The sequence below is a fragment of the Echinococcus granulosus genome (assembly GCF_000524195.1).
Source record: "Echinococcus granulosus chromosome Unknown EG_S00001, whole genome shotgun sequence".
Classification (NCBI taxonomy): Eukaryota; Metazoa; Platyhelminthes; class Cestoda; order Cyclophyllidea; family Taeniidae; genus Echinococcus; species Echinococcus granulosus.
The window spans coordinates 3,793,601-3,811,514 of record NW_020170381.1 but is presented as its reverse complement, the minus strand read 5'-3'; the positions used below and the strand labels follow the sequence as shown (position 1 = coordinate 3,811,514).

The window sequence follows — 17,914 nt, the reverse complement described above, 5'->3', positions numbered from 1 at the left end:
AAATCATTTCATAGTCCCACTCTCACTGGAAAAAAATTTGCTAAATGTGCATGGAGAGGTTTTTCTAACTGCTACGACAATGGGTACTGATGCATGATTTCGTTTTAACTTTGGTCTTTAATTATCCTTTTATTCAATCGAGTTCTCGTTTCCCATATTTGTGTTTTCTGTATATTTTGATTGTTTTAATTGAGGTAGGCAATAGGTTTACCTAACCAGAGGCATCCAAGGTTGTGACATCACTCCATTCGTAATTCCGTTCCAGACTGGAGCGTGAACTGATGAATCGCGATAGAATTCTCTGTTCCTACTGATTGCCATTTTGTGTGTTTACGTTGAGATGGTGCGTTTGTCCACACATACGTATACACACACGTGCGGACACGACTTTCAATAAATCAGAGGTCCAAATTTTCGGTCGAGCTCTGCTCTCTCGTCCCCCGCAGCGGCTAATTGAATGGATATGAAATGAGGCCATCGCCTGACCCTTTTGCCTCCCATTTCAAATGAGTTCCTTTCTCAGAACAAAGCTAGACAGCTAGCTGACTACTCACGGGGCGGAAAGGAGTGAGAATGGGCAGGTGAAGGAAAATTCTTTTTCGTTGCATTAATGCTTTCTCCCGCTTTCCTCAAGGCAAGCGAAAGAGGAGGAGTGCATCTTCTTTCTACTCGTGTGCGTGCTTGTTCTCTTATCAACCTTCGAAATTAGGACCGGTTGTCTCCTGAAAATGAGCTGTACCGAATGTGAGATGTACGAAACATACTTCTACCCAATAGACCCCGATGACTGGACGCGCTTGTGTGTATTGGGTCTGGTGTAATTTGTCTGTTTATGCGCCCTGCGCATGTGCCTTGTTTGTATGTGGTCCGTGTGTTTACGTTAGTTTTTGTGATATGCGCTGGTCACAACCCGCTCCTCTCCCTCGATTAACCCTATGCCAAGGTTTGCGGTCAGCTACCCATGTGTGTTTATTTGGTTCGCTACAGTGAAAGCAGGTTTGAGAGAGTGTTATGGTTAAAATGAATGTCCTCTGACATCTGTAGATGACACTCCACATCATCGTTCATAAGCCTGTCTGATGATGTTACCATTTCAAATATGCTTGTCTTTCTAAATCATATTGGGAAAAAGTAGCTAAAATGGGTCAAGATAATACCTCGTATTGTTAAAATTCTATTGGGTACTGTTGTGTTTTTCACATAAATAGGTTTATGTTTGATTATTTATTATCATTGAATCGTGCTTTTGTTTAACAATTCATCCTCCGTTTCATGCCAATGAGAATTTCTTAAGTCCCCGATAATTTTGATGGTATGTCATGAAAACCTAATGGGTAGTTTGTTTTTATCAATCTGTTTGAGAATGGAACCCTGACGTAGCTTATTTGTGTGCAGGTTGTGTGCAACAACGAAATTAATTAGTCTTCCGACTAGTGTACCTTTTGTAGTCCATTAAAGCTATTTTCCTTCAAGCTGGGCTGGTGCTCTAGCTGCCTAATTTTTTGTAGGTGGCGGAGTACATTCCCGCTTTCATTCTGCACTACCAACGGGAGGACGGCGGCCCGTGGTACGAGCATACCACTCACGATTCCGAGAGGGTAAGGCTCTAACCTTACTTCACCCTCCTATTGATCGCCTCTTCGCGCTCCCCTTCTCCCTCTTCCATTAATTCGCGCTTTGCGTGTGTGTTTGGTTGTTCACACGTGCTCATTCGGTATTGCGCTGAGGAGAGTTTGTATTATGGGCGCCCAAGTCAAATGGAAGCCATCGTTGCGGCAACGCACGCAGTAGTAGGTGGCATGTGTGTTATTTTACTTGCAGTCGGCCCAAATTCGTCAATCAGGAGGACAGGCAACAGTGGTAGCATGTATGCAGCTTATTGCTGGGGAAAGCTTTTGTGAACGAAGGAGTGGAAGTCGTGGGTACTCCCATCTAGCAAAACCTTCATATGCGGTAGGGTGCGCCCAACAGCAGGACATTAGAACTGTTTTAGCGCTTCAAAATTACCACTGACCTGTCAGAGACCATCCTGACCAGGGTGGTTTCCAGCCCACAGTAGTACAGCAGTAATCGCTGTGCACAGTCACTCAGCTCATAGAATGCCTTATACATGCATAATTTATGGCCAAATAAGCTCACGTCGGCTACCATGAAAGCTCTCCTCACTTTTGACAAGAACGGGTGTAATTGCTGCATTTCGGCTAGTAGGGTCAAGACTTATGGGGCCATATCATTATACTTGACATAACCTGAGAACGTCATTTTGACCTAAAATTAAAGCGAGTATCAAAGTGCCGAATTTTACCACCAGCATCGACGGTAAAGTGAAACAGGTAGTTCATGAAGAGCTCAGTCTTAATGATGAATTTCTTTATAACGAGACTCTTGGAACAACTGTATGATCCTGGCGGTGGGAACATGCCAAAACGATGCTGTTTTTCCCTTAGCATTTTGTTTAAACTCGTATGTACGTCAGTTTTTCTATGACAAAATACAGTAGCTCTTTCCCTAATTGGGAGGTGTGCTCACAGTGGTAGGTAGGAGACTGAGGTATCCTAGTTTGGGAGGGGTGGGGGTAGGAGGGGAATGTTGGCGCATCCTGTTAAGCTCTCGGGTCAACCTCAGTCACCCACCCTCTCGTTTGAGTCCCCACGCTAGACAATTAATGGCTCCTGTTGTCCTACCTGCAGGTGATTCAAGCCAACATCGACCCGCGCAACACCGCTAGACATACGTTCGATCCAACGGTGGTTGCTCGTCGCATTCGGATTTACCCTTACAGTGCCAAATTAAAGCATCCCATTTGTTTACGGTTCGCTCTTAAGGGATGTCCCTTTTCAGGTAACTAGATGTTCTAAATACTGAACTCACTTTTGATGTCTGTTTGCTCTCCCAGGATCATGTAGTTTTTATTAGGAAAGTAAGAAAATGTTGGATTGCAAATCCAAAATGAGCATTGTATCGTTTATAAAATGAGTTTGCTGCTCCCTAGAAGCTGGTACATTACCTTCATTCACGGAAGGCACACTATTACCCTCTTGGAAGAACATGGTTATTTTTTTGTAGATGGGATAACGGAATATTTGGCAACGGAAGGCAGTCGTGGTCATCTGGGGACCGATCGTTATCAACATATCGATTTTCGAGATCTGACCAACGACGCCAATAAGGCGTTGGGACCGCGAGGGGCCCCCGGAGGTCTAGGCAAACTTGTGGACAACATAGCACACCTTAATAATGTCACCCAGGATGTCTACCATTCTCCTGCCAACCACCATTTCGTTGGATGGGAGAGAAGCCGAAGTAGCCCCATCCGGCTGGACTTCAAGTTCGACAGACGTGAGTAGAGTTGCTGTGCCCCAGTCATCTCTGAAGCCGTATCGGTCTGAAAGTAGGTGTTAATTGAACTGTAGAGAATGAAGAACCTCTGTGTTTGAGTGTACAACTAAAGTAAAAACTATTCTTGTGAAAGCGGTCGTTGATGGCCACGGGGATTATTATTCTGTCATCACACGGTAGTGGAGATGGAAATGAAAGTCTTGCGGTGAATTTTCCATCACATCATTATTGATGCATCTCTTAGGTTGCATCCTTTTAAAATGCATCACAGAAACTCACCTACTTCGCGTTAAGGCTAGTCAATATTTTACACTAAACGAGTTTCTTGTACCAGTCCCTATTTTCAGGGTCGTTTATGTAGGCATCTGGTAGACCACAATATAAAGTTGTTTTACGGGGGCGAACTTGTTATTTATCCCTCTCTGCCATGGCTATCACTTCAGTGCTGCCTAGCTGGGTAACTGGTTTTCTCTCAACTTCTTGTAGCATGGCGGGTAGTAGTACCTTAACGACCGTTTTTAAGTAGTTTAAATTTATTCCCTCTTCATTACCGACTATTAGGCAGCAAACGAGATTGGAGTGGTGACCAAAAGCTGGTGCAATTTTGACAGCTCTTCACCTTTGAGTTCTTGCAGATTCAGCCTTTGGCGTTTCGATACGAAATCCAACCAGTGAAGTTAAGATTATTGCTATTTCCCTTGGGATGAGGTTCTTATTACTATTGCTGTCAACTCTTAAGGCAAAATAGGGCACACCAATCGGAACGAAGGAGTATAGAAAGGGCGGACCACTATGGAAATGTAGAGAATATCCCAATTTTTGGCTTAGTAACCGAATTGTTTGGACTAGAAAGTCAGTATAGTTACACATATAACTGTCCTGTGTGAGCTGAGACCTCATGGCGCTCTTTTTTCTAATGGAACTCGTTTAGAGACATATTGGATAATGTCGACGTCAAACTAACATTTCCCAAGAAACTTCCTAATTTAAATTGGTTTCTTCCGGCATTTTCAGCTCGCAACTTCTCGCGTCTCCTCATTTTTACCTTCGAATCGAGTCGTCTCCGAGTAGGGCTCTTCAACTACACTACCATAGATTTTACCAATGATGGGGCTCTCTCCAGCACCGAGGAGACCCGTCTCACTGTTCCCCTCAGCCCAGATAAGGTTGACCTTGAGGAGCGCAGTGATGCCTCTTGGAGAGATGCTACTAACACTAGGAGTCTTAGTCGTGTCACAGTCTTTCGAAACCCCTTCTGGGATGGCGCTGCGGTCGTCAGCATCCCTCTTCAGGGACGTATCGCCCAGGAGGTTTCTATGGAACTCTTCCATTCCGAAGATTGGTTATTGATTTCAGAGGTCCAGTTCATTTCGGGTAATAAACAACAGCCCTCTCATCTCTGAATTGTGATTCATCTAGTCGGGTCGAATTTCTCTTTTCACTTTTCCTACCTAACAGAACCCCATGTCCCGGTGCTGCCATCACAACGAGAAGAGGGTGGCGACTCAGAAGTCAGGTTTCCAGGCAAGTTTGAGGCGGATAGGGACCTGCGTCCGTTCCCGATCGATGCCGTCATTACAACCACCACCACAACCGCTTCTGCTGCCATTGACACCGTTGGTGTATTGGACAATGGTGAGTGGCGAATTGTCTTTACATTTTCTGCTGACTACGACATCGCAGCATTTAATTTTCGTTTCTTCGATTGTGACATAGCAAGTGTTATCCACAACCAACTACTGTTTTGGGCCTGTTTGCCCTCTAATTTGATACGCTGGAGGCAGTTAAGTTGCTTTTTGCTCTCCCCTGGGGGACATGTCAAGGATCGACGATTCCCCCTTCCCTCTCTTTCCCCCCTCCTCCCATTACCTCCGTTGCCCTCTGGGAGCTGTCAAAATTGCTACATAGTGGCAGGAGCTCTCTTGTTAGCGCAGCTGCCAGCACCCTACTACAAAGGCTTGCCTGTGCGCGCCTCTAATAATGTGTCTGCTCGTCTTTGTTCCCATAAAAAAGCTTGAAATCCATAAACTCGTTTATTCATCCCTAGTGGTAGATGTTGTAAAATTATATGTTGCAACTCAGTGCTTCATACAAAGGCTAAGGGTTCAATCAAGTTAGAGAAAGTGAAAAGGTCAATTTTAAGTAATTTTACATTGCCAGCAGGCGGAAAAGAAGTGGGTTAATTAATTAAAGTGTCTCACTAGCACTTTTACTGCTTTTCCTTTTAGCCTTGATCTCATCTCAAGCTGACTCGTTTTCAGGGTTTTGGTTGTCATTTTTCCGGAAATGCCATCGACAGCCAAAAATTCTGCTGCTGTAATGTGCTGATACGTTTACAGTTTTGTAAAAAATCTCTTAAGACAAAAATATTAGTTTAAAATAGTTATGGAGGTATGGGCTAAGTTGGAGTTTAACATTCGCTACCACCACCACATATATGTGACATCCGGATTTTCTCTTCTGAGCCCTGCATCGTCAATGTATGATATACATTCCCTAACAGTTGCATTAGCTCAGTTTGGAATAATGAAAGAGATGTAGGACCTTCTTTGCCCGAAAATGATTACATTTTAAAGTATTTGAGCAGCAGCTGAATTGTGAAGTTCGGTACTGCAAGTTTTGATCTCATAGCGCAACAATAGACTACATCTAAGCTGCGGCGGTAAATTTTCCTTTGAGAACCTGGTTGGAAATGCGTCAAGAAAATGGGGCATTCATGATGTACTAACTTGACTCAGATCTGGATGGCACCGTTCTAATGAATGGCTTTGCTTCCGTTGAAGTTTTCCATTCAGGCCTCAATGGCTGCAGTTGATTCGGTTGATGACTGCACTATGTACGTGATTCTATGTATCCGCAGAGATGACGGCTGTGATTTACCATTGCTTTGTCCGTTCCTCCTGCGTATGCACAGTCGAAGAAAATTCAAAGATCTCTACACGGTAAACTGCCTATTTCGCGATGATCTTGTTTAGTCAGCTCTGCTCTTGAAATACATTAGCACCCTGTGGGGGAAATGAGACTCCGTTTTATCTTCTTTAGGTATTTTCTCTAACCTCACCTTTAGCGACGAATCCGCGCCCGATTTGTAGCTCATTAAAGGGTGTGTGACTCCCCTTCTGTCCCATCCTAGTGATCCGGCCATCTGTACCCTCAAAAACTTCATCAGGGCAAGGTATGAAGTGGACACGTCTCATTACCTAGGTAATATATATGGAGGATTTCAGATGAGATGGGATAAAAATCGTCGACTATACCTCCAACGCGGTCTGTTAGCGACTGTCATACTGCGTTTGAGTGTAGGTCACTTGTTAGACAAGGGGTTGGTGACAGGTGGCTCCGGAAATGAGACACCGGTTGTCAGACTGAGTTTTTGGCATATTTTGTCCTTTTTAACCCCACTTTTTGCAATGGTGGAACTCGAATGCTGCTAAATAAGGCAGTCGCAACTTGCTGGCTGTTTTTGCTGATTTTTTTCGGGTGAAGAAAATGGGGTTTTTATTTAAGCACTCCCTCCCCCAATGTGCACTTTTCGGCCGATGTTGGTCATAAAAACGTGCAAAAAAATTGGAGGCTGGGTGAGGTTTGACCCAGGTTTGGGCTTTGCGGTGGGCTGACCTCGTGAGATCAATGAAAATTTGATTACATAATCTAACAAGCAGTTAAGTGAAATTGAAATTAAAGTTTTGTAACGCAACTTAGCGGCTAGAAATTTGTGCTAGCAACCAGACGAGAAGTAATTCGAAGTGTCTTGACTGCGTAAATACTATTTTTACTTTGAGTGCCCGTGAGTGTTAGGCTTAAGGATCGCAAATCACCAAGAACATCGCTTAGACGTGAAAAACGGAATCTCGTTTGATCCATGTTAGCTCTAAATTGACTACTTTTCATCCATTCTTAGTTGATATTGCCTCGACGACACCTGCATGTGTGTGCATCTCAAGTTATTGCCACTAGAACAGACGAGCAAGTAATCAATCACAGGTAACTCAGCTCAAATAGTATACGACGCAGCTTTAAGATGACTAAACTAAGTCTCCTCTTCGGTCTATTTAACAAAGTACACACCTCATTTATGCATTGACGCGTGTCGGATCTCCCAAACTAACCAGCAAGTTGAGAAAAAATCATACTTGTCTTAATCGAACTTTGGCCCCCAGGCGGATTTGCGTCGTGGATCTATTCCATTAATTAAATTTCTTATTTAAGTTAGCATTAATGAACGTTGACTGGGCACTAAAAACGCATTAATGCACCTTTTTAGTGCCCAAATTGCCTACACTCTTATTATGAAGCTACTCACAGACGATGAAATTTTGTTTACTCGCCTTGATTGATTGTACTGCTCATTTTTTGAACTATGATACCATATTGGTTTCTTTTTGAAATCTCTTGTCCAGTCTACCACGAGGACGGTGCCGGCGGTAGAAACGTGGCCACCGGATCGGTGTCATCGGCCACAGTGACGCATCGACAGGGTCTGGCCAAAGACCAGCTGCGGGTGAACAGTCGTGGCACAACCTTCATCATTGTCATAGTAGTCTCCCTCCTGCTCTGTATCTTCTGCGTAGTCCTCGTCTGTTCCCTCTGCATCCACATGCAGCGCTCGAGGCAGCGCCACCAGTCCCTCAAGAAAATTGCCTCCGCGTCCTCACAGATAACGTCACCACCACCCCCACCACCACCCCTGCTGGGTTCTCAGCAGGACGCGGCGGCGGTACTTGCACCACCATACCAACCAAATACTGTTGGGGTTTCCTTGTGCAACAATCTCACGTCTTCAGGACCCTGCTCTGCTGCGCCTGCAGCCTATCTCTTCAGTCCTGCTCATAGCAGTGGGTGGGTGGTTGATTTGTCGAATATAAATAAGTCGTAAAAAGAAATGAAGTATTTTTGGCTGCTGTAGATTCTCTGAGGCTTAGTTGTAGAATTTACTACTAGAATGTCGTTTATAACATCGAGAAATAGGGTGGAGTCGAGTGTCTGTTGTAACCACTCAGTTCGCTAAATCTAGTGTCAAAGCAAGTACGATTCCGTCACATCATCTCTTGTCTTAAAAATCATTTTTCTCAATGCTTTTTCGATTGAGACGTCCCCCCATTTTCATAGAACGGAGAAATTATCTGTAATCAACAGTGCCCTTTCTTGACCCGTCTTTCAGCCATCGCATTCCTTCTGAGTTGTGGGAGATGGACTTTATTTTTAAAGGTAATTTTACTCTAAGGGTAGTGGATAGGTTCATGGGTCCCTAGAAGACATCTAGGATGTAGCTTCCACCTCTTTGGCACCTAGCGTTTTCTTTGAGGAAATTGGGAGGTCAATATTGGCTTGCGTACTCATTCACAAATGTGAATTTGTAGCAAGTATCGCTTTCGGAAATTTGCTTACTTTATAAGTTTTGGTTTAATTTGTGTATAGAAATGCTAATTATCCTGAGCCTTTCAAAACCAGACCTTTTTCTTTTTATTCACTTTTCCGCTTTTGCACATTTGGAATAAATTTATTTCTGTGGTTGAGTTTCGGATTACTTTTCAACTGGAATAAGGCAACGGTTAGCCGCATACTTCTTTTTACTCGGTTGGGTAAGAAATTATTGTTCTAGTTCATAATGAAAATGTTGAGATGTGCTTTCAGAGCAGATTTTCATTCCTAATTTCCCGTTCAATTAAGCATGTAATTTGTAAATTCAAGGTAGCGTAACTGTGGTTTTACGATCTCCTCCTAATGGACTTTCGGTTTCATGCCCTTGGTCATCCGTTTTTCTTTAAATTTAGTAGGTTTATTAAAAGCTTTTGAGTGCTCATTCCCTTGTGCTTTTTTGGTAAAATATAGATTTAGGGTAGCATATGAGGATGCATGAGACTTACATAATACATTTTGCCAATTTGATTGTTTGTGAGCAAAGTAGAAAGCTTTCAGAGACATCTTTGAGGTATCTAAATTGATTTGCTAAAAGGTGTTAGTTACACGACCAAAAATTTTGACATTTGGTTTCAAGATTTACAGGTATCTTATAGTGTAGGAATATTTTGGTGAAGGATCATGTAGTAGTTATAGGAATCGCACCTCACTAAACTGGGTGTTAAAAGCATTTACTGTTCACTAGACTCGCTTTATTTTACTCCTACATGATTATCATTGAAATGGTTGTTACTTAAATCTATTGTGACAATGTCATTCATCTAATATCCTGAGAATGGCTACCAATTTGCCGTCGGTCAAAGGAGTATTCTTACGGATCGTCTGCTTCGCGTAGTGAACTCATTTGAACCAGCTTGATTCACTTCTACTGAAAAAAAGAAATGTGAGATTCCGGTTTTTTTCCTGCTCTTTTTAGAAAAATTCACATATTTTAATGAGAAAACCTCCGCGACTAATTCCTTCTAAGTCAGGAGTTTAATGGACGTAGACCAACTCCAAATAACTTTGCGTCCCATGATGCAGTCTTGTCGAAAGTCACACCATGCGAAGATGAGCTTGTTATTTTGATTTCGCTTTGCAGCACGGGAACCATGTACGCCGCTGGTGCATCTCCGCTACAAGTGCTCTCTTCACCGGCCATGTTCTCCCCACCAGACGGCTGTCCGGCCGGTCTTCCGTCGCCAGGTAGGTGTGCTCACGCTACTCCTTCCACCTCATCCACCCTGGAATTTTTTGTAGTAAAAGCTGTGATCATCTTATTCGACACGTTAAAGTAAACAGCAAACTTCTAGTTCGGGGAATTTGTTCCAAGTAAAAGTTTGTTTTCTTGCATGTGGTACACTGAACGATCCTTTTTATTTGGCGACAGTTTGACGTGGTAGGAGATACTCACAGAGTCGAGATGTTATACATCTTTACTGGTTATCTACTTCTATCATACGTCCCTGTTTACCTAGCCAAATCGCACAAATGAAGTGGTATGTTCGACTTCAAAAGTCGTTTTCCTTTGGTTTATTTGATTTTGATACTGACTTCCCATTTGAATAGTGAACCCAGTATTTGTGACACATACTTAAGGATAGTATTTTCCCTCACAGAAAGCGAGGTTTTAATGCCCCAACCGAATTTAGGGTACTTGTCTTGAGAGAAGAAAAACGCCTTGTTTGAGGTTGTCTTACATTTCCAGATGACATCTAGGCCATTGATAGGTCATACTGAATATTGAAATGAAATTCCGGAAAAATTCGGAGGAAATTTACTCAGAATCGAACCCGACGTTGATTTCAAACCGAGGCTGTTATCAAGAATTAGTATTTGAAAATGTTAACAGCAAAGGCTGACCATTGGTCACTTTTATCTCAAAAACCTTGATTTCCAAGATGTGAGGAAGGAATGGCAGTAAGCGGCAATGGTAAACCTGATCTACACAAGATGCACCGATTATACTAGCATTCTAAAGTTATACCCGCTTTTAATAATAATATTCGAAGTACTGGTTTCTTCCTCACTCAATACTGAAGATGTTATCCAGAGGGAAAAATTTACATGTGTGCTTTCGGAGTAACCCCGATATCATTCACAAGGGAAGAGTTGAAGAACCGGAGTATCCGCCTTTCCTTTTCCCCTTCCCTTACTCATTGGTTATGTGTCCATGAGTGTGCGCTTAACAGCTTAGTGATGATAGCGATGATGACGACGTTGACGATGCTGTCTCGCTATTACTAACGCATTTTTCTGGAGAGGTAGACGTGCAATGAATGACCGTGCATGCGTACGCATCCACGTCGTCCCGTGTTGAGTCAGCCGCCACCGTCATCACTTCTGCGACTCAGCACCGAGTGCTGGATTGAGCTTCGCCGGCGTACGTCAGGTTTTGTGTCTACCATCAGGGTATTGGGTAGAGGGACAATAAGACCAGATTTATATTGTACAAGTGAGCAGCCTCTCTTGTTCCTGCTAAAGAGGTCAAGTAATTCTTCAATCGGTCTGACGCTGTGCTTGCATTATCACGTGTACTGTTTTGCTTTATGCATCACTCGTCAGCATTAAAAAAGAAAGATGACGGCTTACAAAAACCCTGCCTGGCTCTCAATTAGCACCAACGCCTCTTTGCTAATGCGTGCTGCTGATTATGGCAAGAATGCTAGAGGCAGTCACCTACCGTCATGGAAGTGATGGCACATTCTTCCTTTCCATTGGAAATAACCTCGATCATCTAATCCATTTAAGGAGCGTTTAATCTTTCCCATCGGTACTGTGGCTGTCTTTTTCTATAAGAATTGACTAATTCTCACATAAAGGGCTAAACTACTCTTGATTTTTTTTCATTCACTTATCAAAGAAACTGTCATAGTTGTCAAATTCTTTGCTCACAAAATCAAGTCGTTGACATGCAATCGAGATTTTTGTCTAAGAAAAGTGCGCTTGGTGTCTTTTACTCGAAAAGTGGACTCTATTTAATCTTCCCACACAATATGATTTAAAGTAGCAGCTGTTCATGCCCGCTATACCATATAGTCCGATATATCACTTAAATTGCTTTATCATAAATCCACAGAAGTCCTGGGAGACCAGTAAAGTAGGTAGCGTGACTCCTGCCGTGGGGTGTGAATTGCGGCATATTGGAAGGGTCCATGTAATGTTATACATAAAGGTAATTTAATTCACTTTATAAGCCGATGTTTCTACAACTTCTTTATATGCCTATCAGTAAGAACAGGCTGACTTTTCACTTCAGTTATCAAAAGATCAATGACTAGCAAATCCCGAAAAAAGGCTTGCTCTTAATTAAGGATTCCTATTTTTACCATTGACCATTTTAGACGTATCGCAAAGTCAACACTACCCATTTTATTTAAGAAGTGGACATTGATCAACCTTTTACGTGAGCAAAGACAAACCGCGAGCATCTATGTGCACCAGACTGCGTTTTAACGATGCCATTCTTTATTCTCCTTAAAGGACACAACTTCGCTTCTCTGGCTGGAGGTGATCTGGCTGCAATGCAGCAATTGGCTCTGCAGCAGCAACAATTTTACCCACCCATCGGGATGATCCACCCAGCCACAGGCGGTGACACGACCACTGACAGCGGTAGTCTCTACACCACCCCACCCGCTCTCTGTCCGGTGCTAGGAGGTGGTGGCCACGCGGCACCCTGCAGGCACGGCAAGGATCGGTCCGCCCCAATTGCTAGCCCCTCCGTCTCTTCTGATGATGAGGCTGCGGATGTCGAAATGGAGGATGAAGAGGAGGACGAAGTGACTGGAGAGGGGAACGGAAAATTGCGGATGAGGGGATTGGCTCCAGTTGCACCCACAGAACGCAACAGTGTGACCACCTCATCGGCTAGCGAGGGGGTACAGCACACCTCCGTTTCGACCGCTGGTGGTGGAGGTGGTGTGGATAATCTGATCACGGTGGCGGCGGGAGCGGAAGATGGAGAAGGATGTGAGAACTCGGCCCTCCTCAGACCCAGTGTCAGCAATACTAACGGACGTCGGAAAAGACCCAAGTATCGCCGACAACGCTGCACTGCGTCATCGCAGAGGCGAGAAGAGATGGGCGGTCTCCACGACTCAGTGCAGAGTCGAACCGATAGTGGAGTAGGCAGTTCAAGGGCAGCGGCGACGGTGGGCGACAGCGTTTTTGGTGCCGGTCGCACTATGCTGCAGCCTTTCGCTGCACAACCCTTCCCCAATCTAGCTGGCAGTGACATTCTCGGCACAGAGTATGCCAGTACCTCGCTATTTGGCTCTTCCACAGCCTCCAACAATGGTCTATCAACGATGAAGAAGGGTTCCTCTTCACTCATTGGTCCCAACGGTGGTGTGGCTCAGTACCCGACGCCCTTCCTTTCAGCGACCGCCGCCCACTATCCCGACCAAAGCGGGAGTCAAACCTCCGTCACCGCTGGAGCTGGTGGTGGTGGAGGCGGTGGTAGCACTGCCTCCTATCATCTCTACCAACCCATCCTTGTGCCTGCTCAGCAGGCCCACCTCTTCCAAAGTGCAGTGGCAGCGGCGGCTGTAGCTGCAGCCGCGGGATTCGGTGACTCCCAACAGTTGGGTGGACTTGTTCAATCGTCACCCTTCCTCTCACAGGGACTCGTACACTCTGCTGTTCCTCCCACGGTGAGTTGAGCTAATGAATGTCAATTTAAAGTACAAGCACCTATCGATCCGTAAGGTAAGGATGTTCTTGACCGAGAAAACCCCATTTTATTTGGATTCCAGAACCATGGTGTCGGTTTAGGACCACGCTGTCTTAAGCTATTTATTACTGCCCAATTTTTAAATTTGGGGTTACGTGAAAGAATTATAGATTTCAGGATAATCGTGAGATATCCAAGTTTTGGAATCTTGCAATTTTCTTCTAGGTTGATAATGGCAGTTTACTTTTGCTGGTCAATACAGGACGACAAGAGATGCTAACTTGACACAAACATGTGAAACCGTTTTCGAATTGAAAAATTATGCGGTTCGAACAAAAAACTTATGTCTGAATTTCCTTTCCCCTTTTGCCACACCAACTAGCTGGAGTTTAGACGCGCCTTTAGCCTTGTTCAAGGGTATGTGCGTTCATTACTACTGATTTTATTTAATTCCTCCCGACCCTACTTTGATTTTGCGTTTAATTTTTTTTCAAAAAGCTAAACAATAAATAAAATGAAGGCGGGAAAGTAATTTATTTTCTGGGCTCTCGTGCAACCGGGAGCTCGCCTCTGCTAACGCTACGCAAAATGCATGCTTCCCAATTCCATTTTTTTCCGCTCGCCTGACTTTGCCCTCTTCGTCTCTTATCCATAAACTTGTGGCAAATTTTGGCTTTTTTGTAGACCGCTTATCCTTCAGAGACGCCTCTAGCCCTCTCCACATCGACGTCCACTGGTGGTGGCTGCTGGCTGGCGCAGCAGACTGCAACAGCAGGTCTAAAGTCCTCCTCGGGCAAGCCCCTGCCCCCCGTGCCCACCCTTCCCTTGCCTCCGAACCCCTACCACAATCATCATAAACACAGCCATCATCACTCCACCAATGACGGCACGAGCTCGGGTCGACTTTCTATCTACTCGGTGTGCATGTAGGGAGGGGAAGGAGGGAGCTATTGTTTCTCAGTCATTCCTGATCTCTCTCCGCATCTATCCCGTCAGTGCTGGACTCTACCTCACACCACGCGCCAACCCTCTCCCCTTATGTCCTTTTATTTGCTGCTATTGCTGATGCTGCCACTCATTCCTCCTCTGTTGTCCTGCTAAGAGAGCGTGTGTGCGTGTACAATTGTGTATATTTTTCGACACTTCTATACCACCTTCATATGCGTGTGTTTCTGTGGATTTTTCAGCATCTCTCATCTGCGCCGCATCCCCTCTTCGCCCTCGCTCCCCATATCCACGTCCTCCAAAACAATACCACCATCACACGCACACACGTACGCACACAGCTGCTCGTTACCGCTGTCACCCATCCACATGAGAGTACGAAACAAGGGACACCTTTACCCCTCTCTTGTCCCTTTCTCCTCCTCTTCCTTTTGTCTCTTCTATTTCGCCGGGTCCTGACCACCAAAAACCCACTTCATCTCTCTTTGAATAAAGTTTAGGGGCGAAGACAGGGAAGGAAGTGTGGCAGTACGGAAAGGGTGCCCTATTTTGTGGAGGATTATCGGGATACTTTTATAAGCATCAGCTTTTTTAGAACGGTTGTTGAACACCTGTACAGAAACTTCTACTGTTGACGTCTGTCTACAGCTGGTATTACATTTTTACCCTATCCAGAACGAATCTGGAGCGGCTTAATTTGGCACCCGAAGTCTGATTTGCGCATCGTCTACATGTGCATACCTGACCGAATAATGCTTTAAAGGTGTCCTCAGGGATTTCTCACGGAAAGATGGTATTCCTCGCGAAGTCGAATGGCTCGATTTGTTAGCAGTGGGACAGAACTTCTAATCCGGGAGATTGGGCAAGAGTCAGTTGTGTGTTTCAGATTTGATTTCAAAGTAGCAGAAATGTCCCAACCGGGCTTGCGACTTATTTTCTTGATCAAAGGGTGATGGTGTCTAGCGTGGGTGAATGAATCAACTTCTTCTGTTGAATAATCAAGGAGAAGAGAGGTGAGCCGGCCTTTTCAGATTTCGACAGGCTCAACAATGTCTTAAGGAGACGCAGCCCCATTACATTCTGCTAGAAACACTTGAGATGGGATACCAAAATTAGCTGACTTGAAGGGAAGAATTCAATGGGACTACTTTGAGCATTTCCAAAAGCGGCAGGCGATGCAAGCATCTCGTTCTTTCGAGCTGGAAGAGCTATTAGCAGTGGGTGTCACTCCCAGGGAAGGAGCTTGTTATTATCAGTTACTTTCACAATCCCACTTAAAGTTGACATCAAAGTAGATGAGACTTGCCTTTAGATAAAAATAACGCCTGATTGTGACACCGTCCTAACACCATGGTCTGATTAGTGCATCTGGTGGGATTCAAGCTGAAAGAGATTAGCGGATTTGTGTCGGTGGCCAGATAAAATACAAAGGAGTTTGGATTGTCCGCTATACCCAAGATTGGATGTTAGATTTGCGGCTTGGTTGTTAACCTGCTTTGGACTAAAATAGGGGCAAAGATTTCTACACTTATTGTCTGGATATCTGGATTTTTATGGCTCTGCTTTGAGGCTGTTTCAGCCGGAGATCACGATGATAATGAGGATGATGCATTTATTTGCTGAAAAACGCGATTAAAATGCACTTCTTAATGGCTGTTGTCATGGTTGGTGTTCTGATTTTTCTACTTGCACACAGAGAATCAGTCACGTGAATAGATTTTAATGACTGTGGCTTCGAATGTGGCGTCTAAGGCAGGACTGCGCACATAAAGTTCAGCTGCAAGAAAACAATTCATTGATCCCGAAACATCGGAGGGAATGGCGAAACAACATAATTTCTGATGTTGATGAGATCGGCATTGTGGATACCTCCTATTCTACTGAAATAAGAGGCAACCACTCTTAATTTGTTAAAATAGATTTGTCCTTCAAGTTTCCAATGTTTGCAAAGTAATATTGTAGCGCCTTTTGACTTCTCTGAAGACAAAAGAAGGCGTAATACTTTGGTAGAATATGTATTATCGTCGTACAGAAAGACTTGAGACTACTACCCGGCCTCCCGGCGACGGAGCATCAAAGTGGCCCTTTTATTAAAATCGAGAGGGAAATAACGAACAACCTGTTATATAATCCCTCACCCCTTTTGAGTGCCGTTTCCAACATTCTCCTTGGCCAACCTTTCGCGTCAGCCATCACAAAGTAATCGGTGCTGTAAAGAAGCACTCACAAGCTAATCGTGGGAAGCGAGAATAGGCTGCCCATTAGGCATGTTAATGGCTATTCCTAGTACCGTTGGCCCAAAAGGGTGTCATATAACAAAGGACTGCAGTTAACACAGTTCCATGGGGAGAAGATTGCGCTTTTATTTCTGCTTATCACGTTTTTCTCACTTCACAGTTACCCAGTCATACTTATATGGGCCTCATCCGGCCAGTAGAGAAATGGAGGAGGTATCACGTGATCACATTTTCTCACAGGTACAGCAGACAGCTTCGTCGCAAACTTAACCCAGTGGTTTGAGTCTAGTGCTGCTTCATACGTTAATAGCATTGGTGCAGACCGGGAGACTGAGGTAGGTTCCGAAGGTAGACATCATTTTCAGCTGTTCCCTTTATGGTTGGTCGAAGATTCGCCCGTGGGCAGAAGGTGTCCTTTTGTCACACAGCTGAAATAAGAATATATATCCTTCAAGATGGGGTTTGCTTTTAGCAACACTAGGAGATAGGTCGGCCTGCGAAGGCACAATGACAGAGCCACTAAATAGTCCGTTACCAAAACTAAGAATTTTAAAAGCAAATAACATGTTACACTATATGAGGTCCAGACTTAAATATTCCTCCTTAGGTTCTTCAATGCAAATAAGTATGAGCAAAAGTGTTTGGCTTTAAATCACTTAAACCAGTGACTCCTTTTTTAGTTGTATTTAACAAAAAAATAATCTTTTATCAAACGTGTTACTAATGCAAAAGGGTGCATTTCCCACCTCGACGTTGATAAGGCATGCGATTCCACGCAAAGAGCATTTCTTATCAGCCATTCACGATTTACATTGTCCGCATCAGCAGCAATGCTGTTAGTGGAAATACTGCTATCCTTGATGTTTACCTTGCTGACGGTGGAGATCAAAGCCATACTCGGTAAAGTCATGAGCTAGTTTGCATGCATGTTGTGTCCAGAGTAACCTGTGTGATTGTGCATTCATTTATGCAAATCAAAAGCGGCCGGCTGCTGCTCAGACCTAACCGCAGCACTCCCACTCCATGGGCTTTGCCTTCTTTTGACTCAGACAAGGCCAAGCACTAGTGCATGCTGTCTTTGGTGGATTGTCTAATCTCTTGGAGCTTAGATGTAGCTGGGGTTGTTAATGTGCAGGTACGCAGATGTGCCAAAATGAATTCTGAATTTTAAGCGCAGGGTTATTATGTCGCTTGCGCCATGGCCACAATGACGTATACATTTCACCAGAGACTTTCCAAACTTTTCTCATAACATTCGAAATACTAGTCCAAAACTTAGACCTATTAACCTAGCTGCTAATTAATAATATTCACAAAA

General features: G+C 44.1%; 2 protein-coding genes across 2 annotated transcripts in view; one reads left to right on the top strand and one right to left on the bottom strand. All coding sequences in view use genetic code 11, as the record gives it.

The window, feature by feature from the left end:
• Window positions 1-15,074, top strand: part of EGR_00404 (Discoidin domain-containing receptor) — a gene marked incomplete at both ends in the record, with an annotated part of 19,241 nt that extends 4,167 nt beyond the window's left edge. Inside the window, 10 exons of the mRNA XM_024489653.1 lie at window positions 1,509-1,598; window positions 2,691-2,841; window positions 3,067-3,339; window positions 4,354-4,713; window positions 4,798-4,974; window positions 7,740-8,178; window positions 9,842-9,945; window positions 12,223-13,394; window positions 14,099-14,340; window positions 15,035-15,074. Coding sequence (XP_024356331.1) covers window positions 1,509-1,598; window positions 2,691-2,841; window positions 3,067-3,339; window positions 4,354-4,713; window positions 4,798-4,974; window positions 7,740-8,178; window positions 9,842-9,945; window positions 12,223-13,394; window positions 14,099-14,340; window positions 15,035-15,074 — 3,048 coding nt within the window. The remainder of the gene's footprint in view (window positions 1-1,508; window positions 1,599-2,690; window positions 2,842-3,066; window positions 3,340-4,353; window positions 4,714-4,797; window positions 4,975-7,739; window positions 8,179-9,841; window positions 9,946-12,222; window positions 13,395-14,098; window positions 14,341-15,034) is intronic.
• A 1,896-nt stretch (window positions 15,075-16,970) lies between these two features.
• EGR_00403 (hypothetical protein) lies at window positions 16,971-17,491 on the bottom strand (the record flags this gene model as incomplete). Its single annotated transcript, XM_024489652.1, has 2 exons — window positions 16,971-17,024; window positions 17,408-17,491. The coding sequence occupies 2 exons, from the start codon at window positions 17,489-17,491 to the stop codon at window positions 16,971-16,973; spliced, it is 138 nt and encodes a 45-aa protein (XP_024356330.1).
• Between the last annotated feature and the right edge of the window lie 423 nt (window positions 17,492-17,914).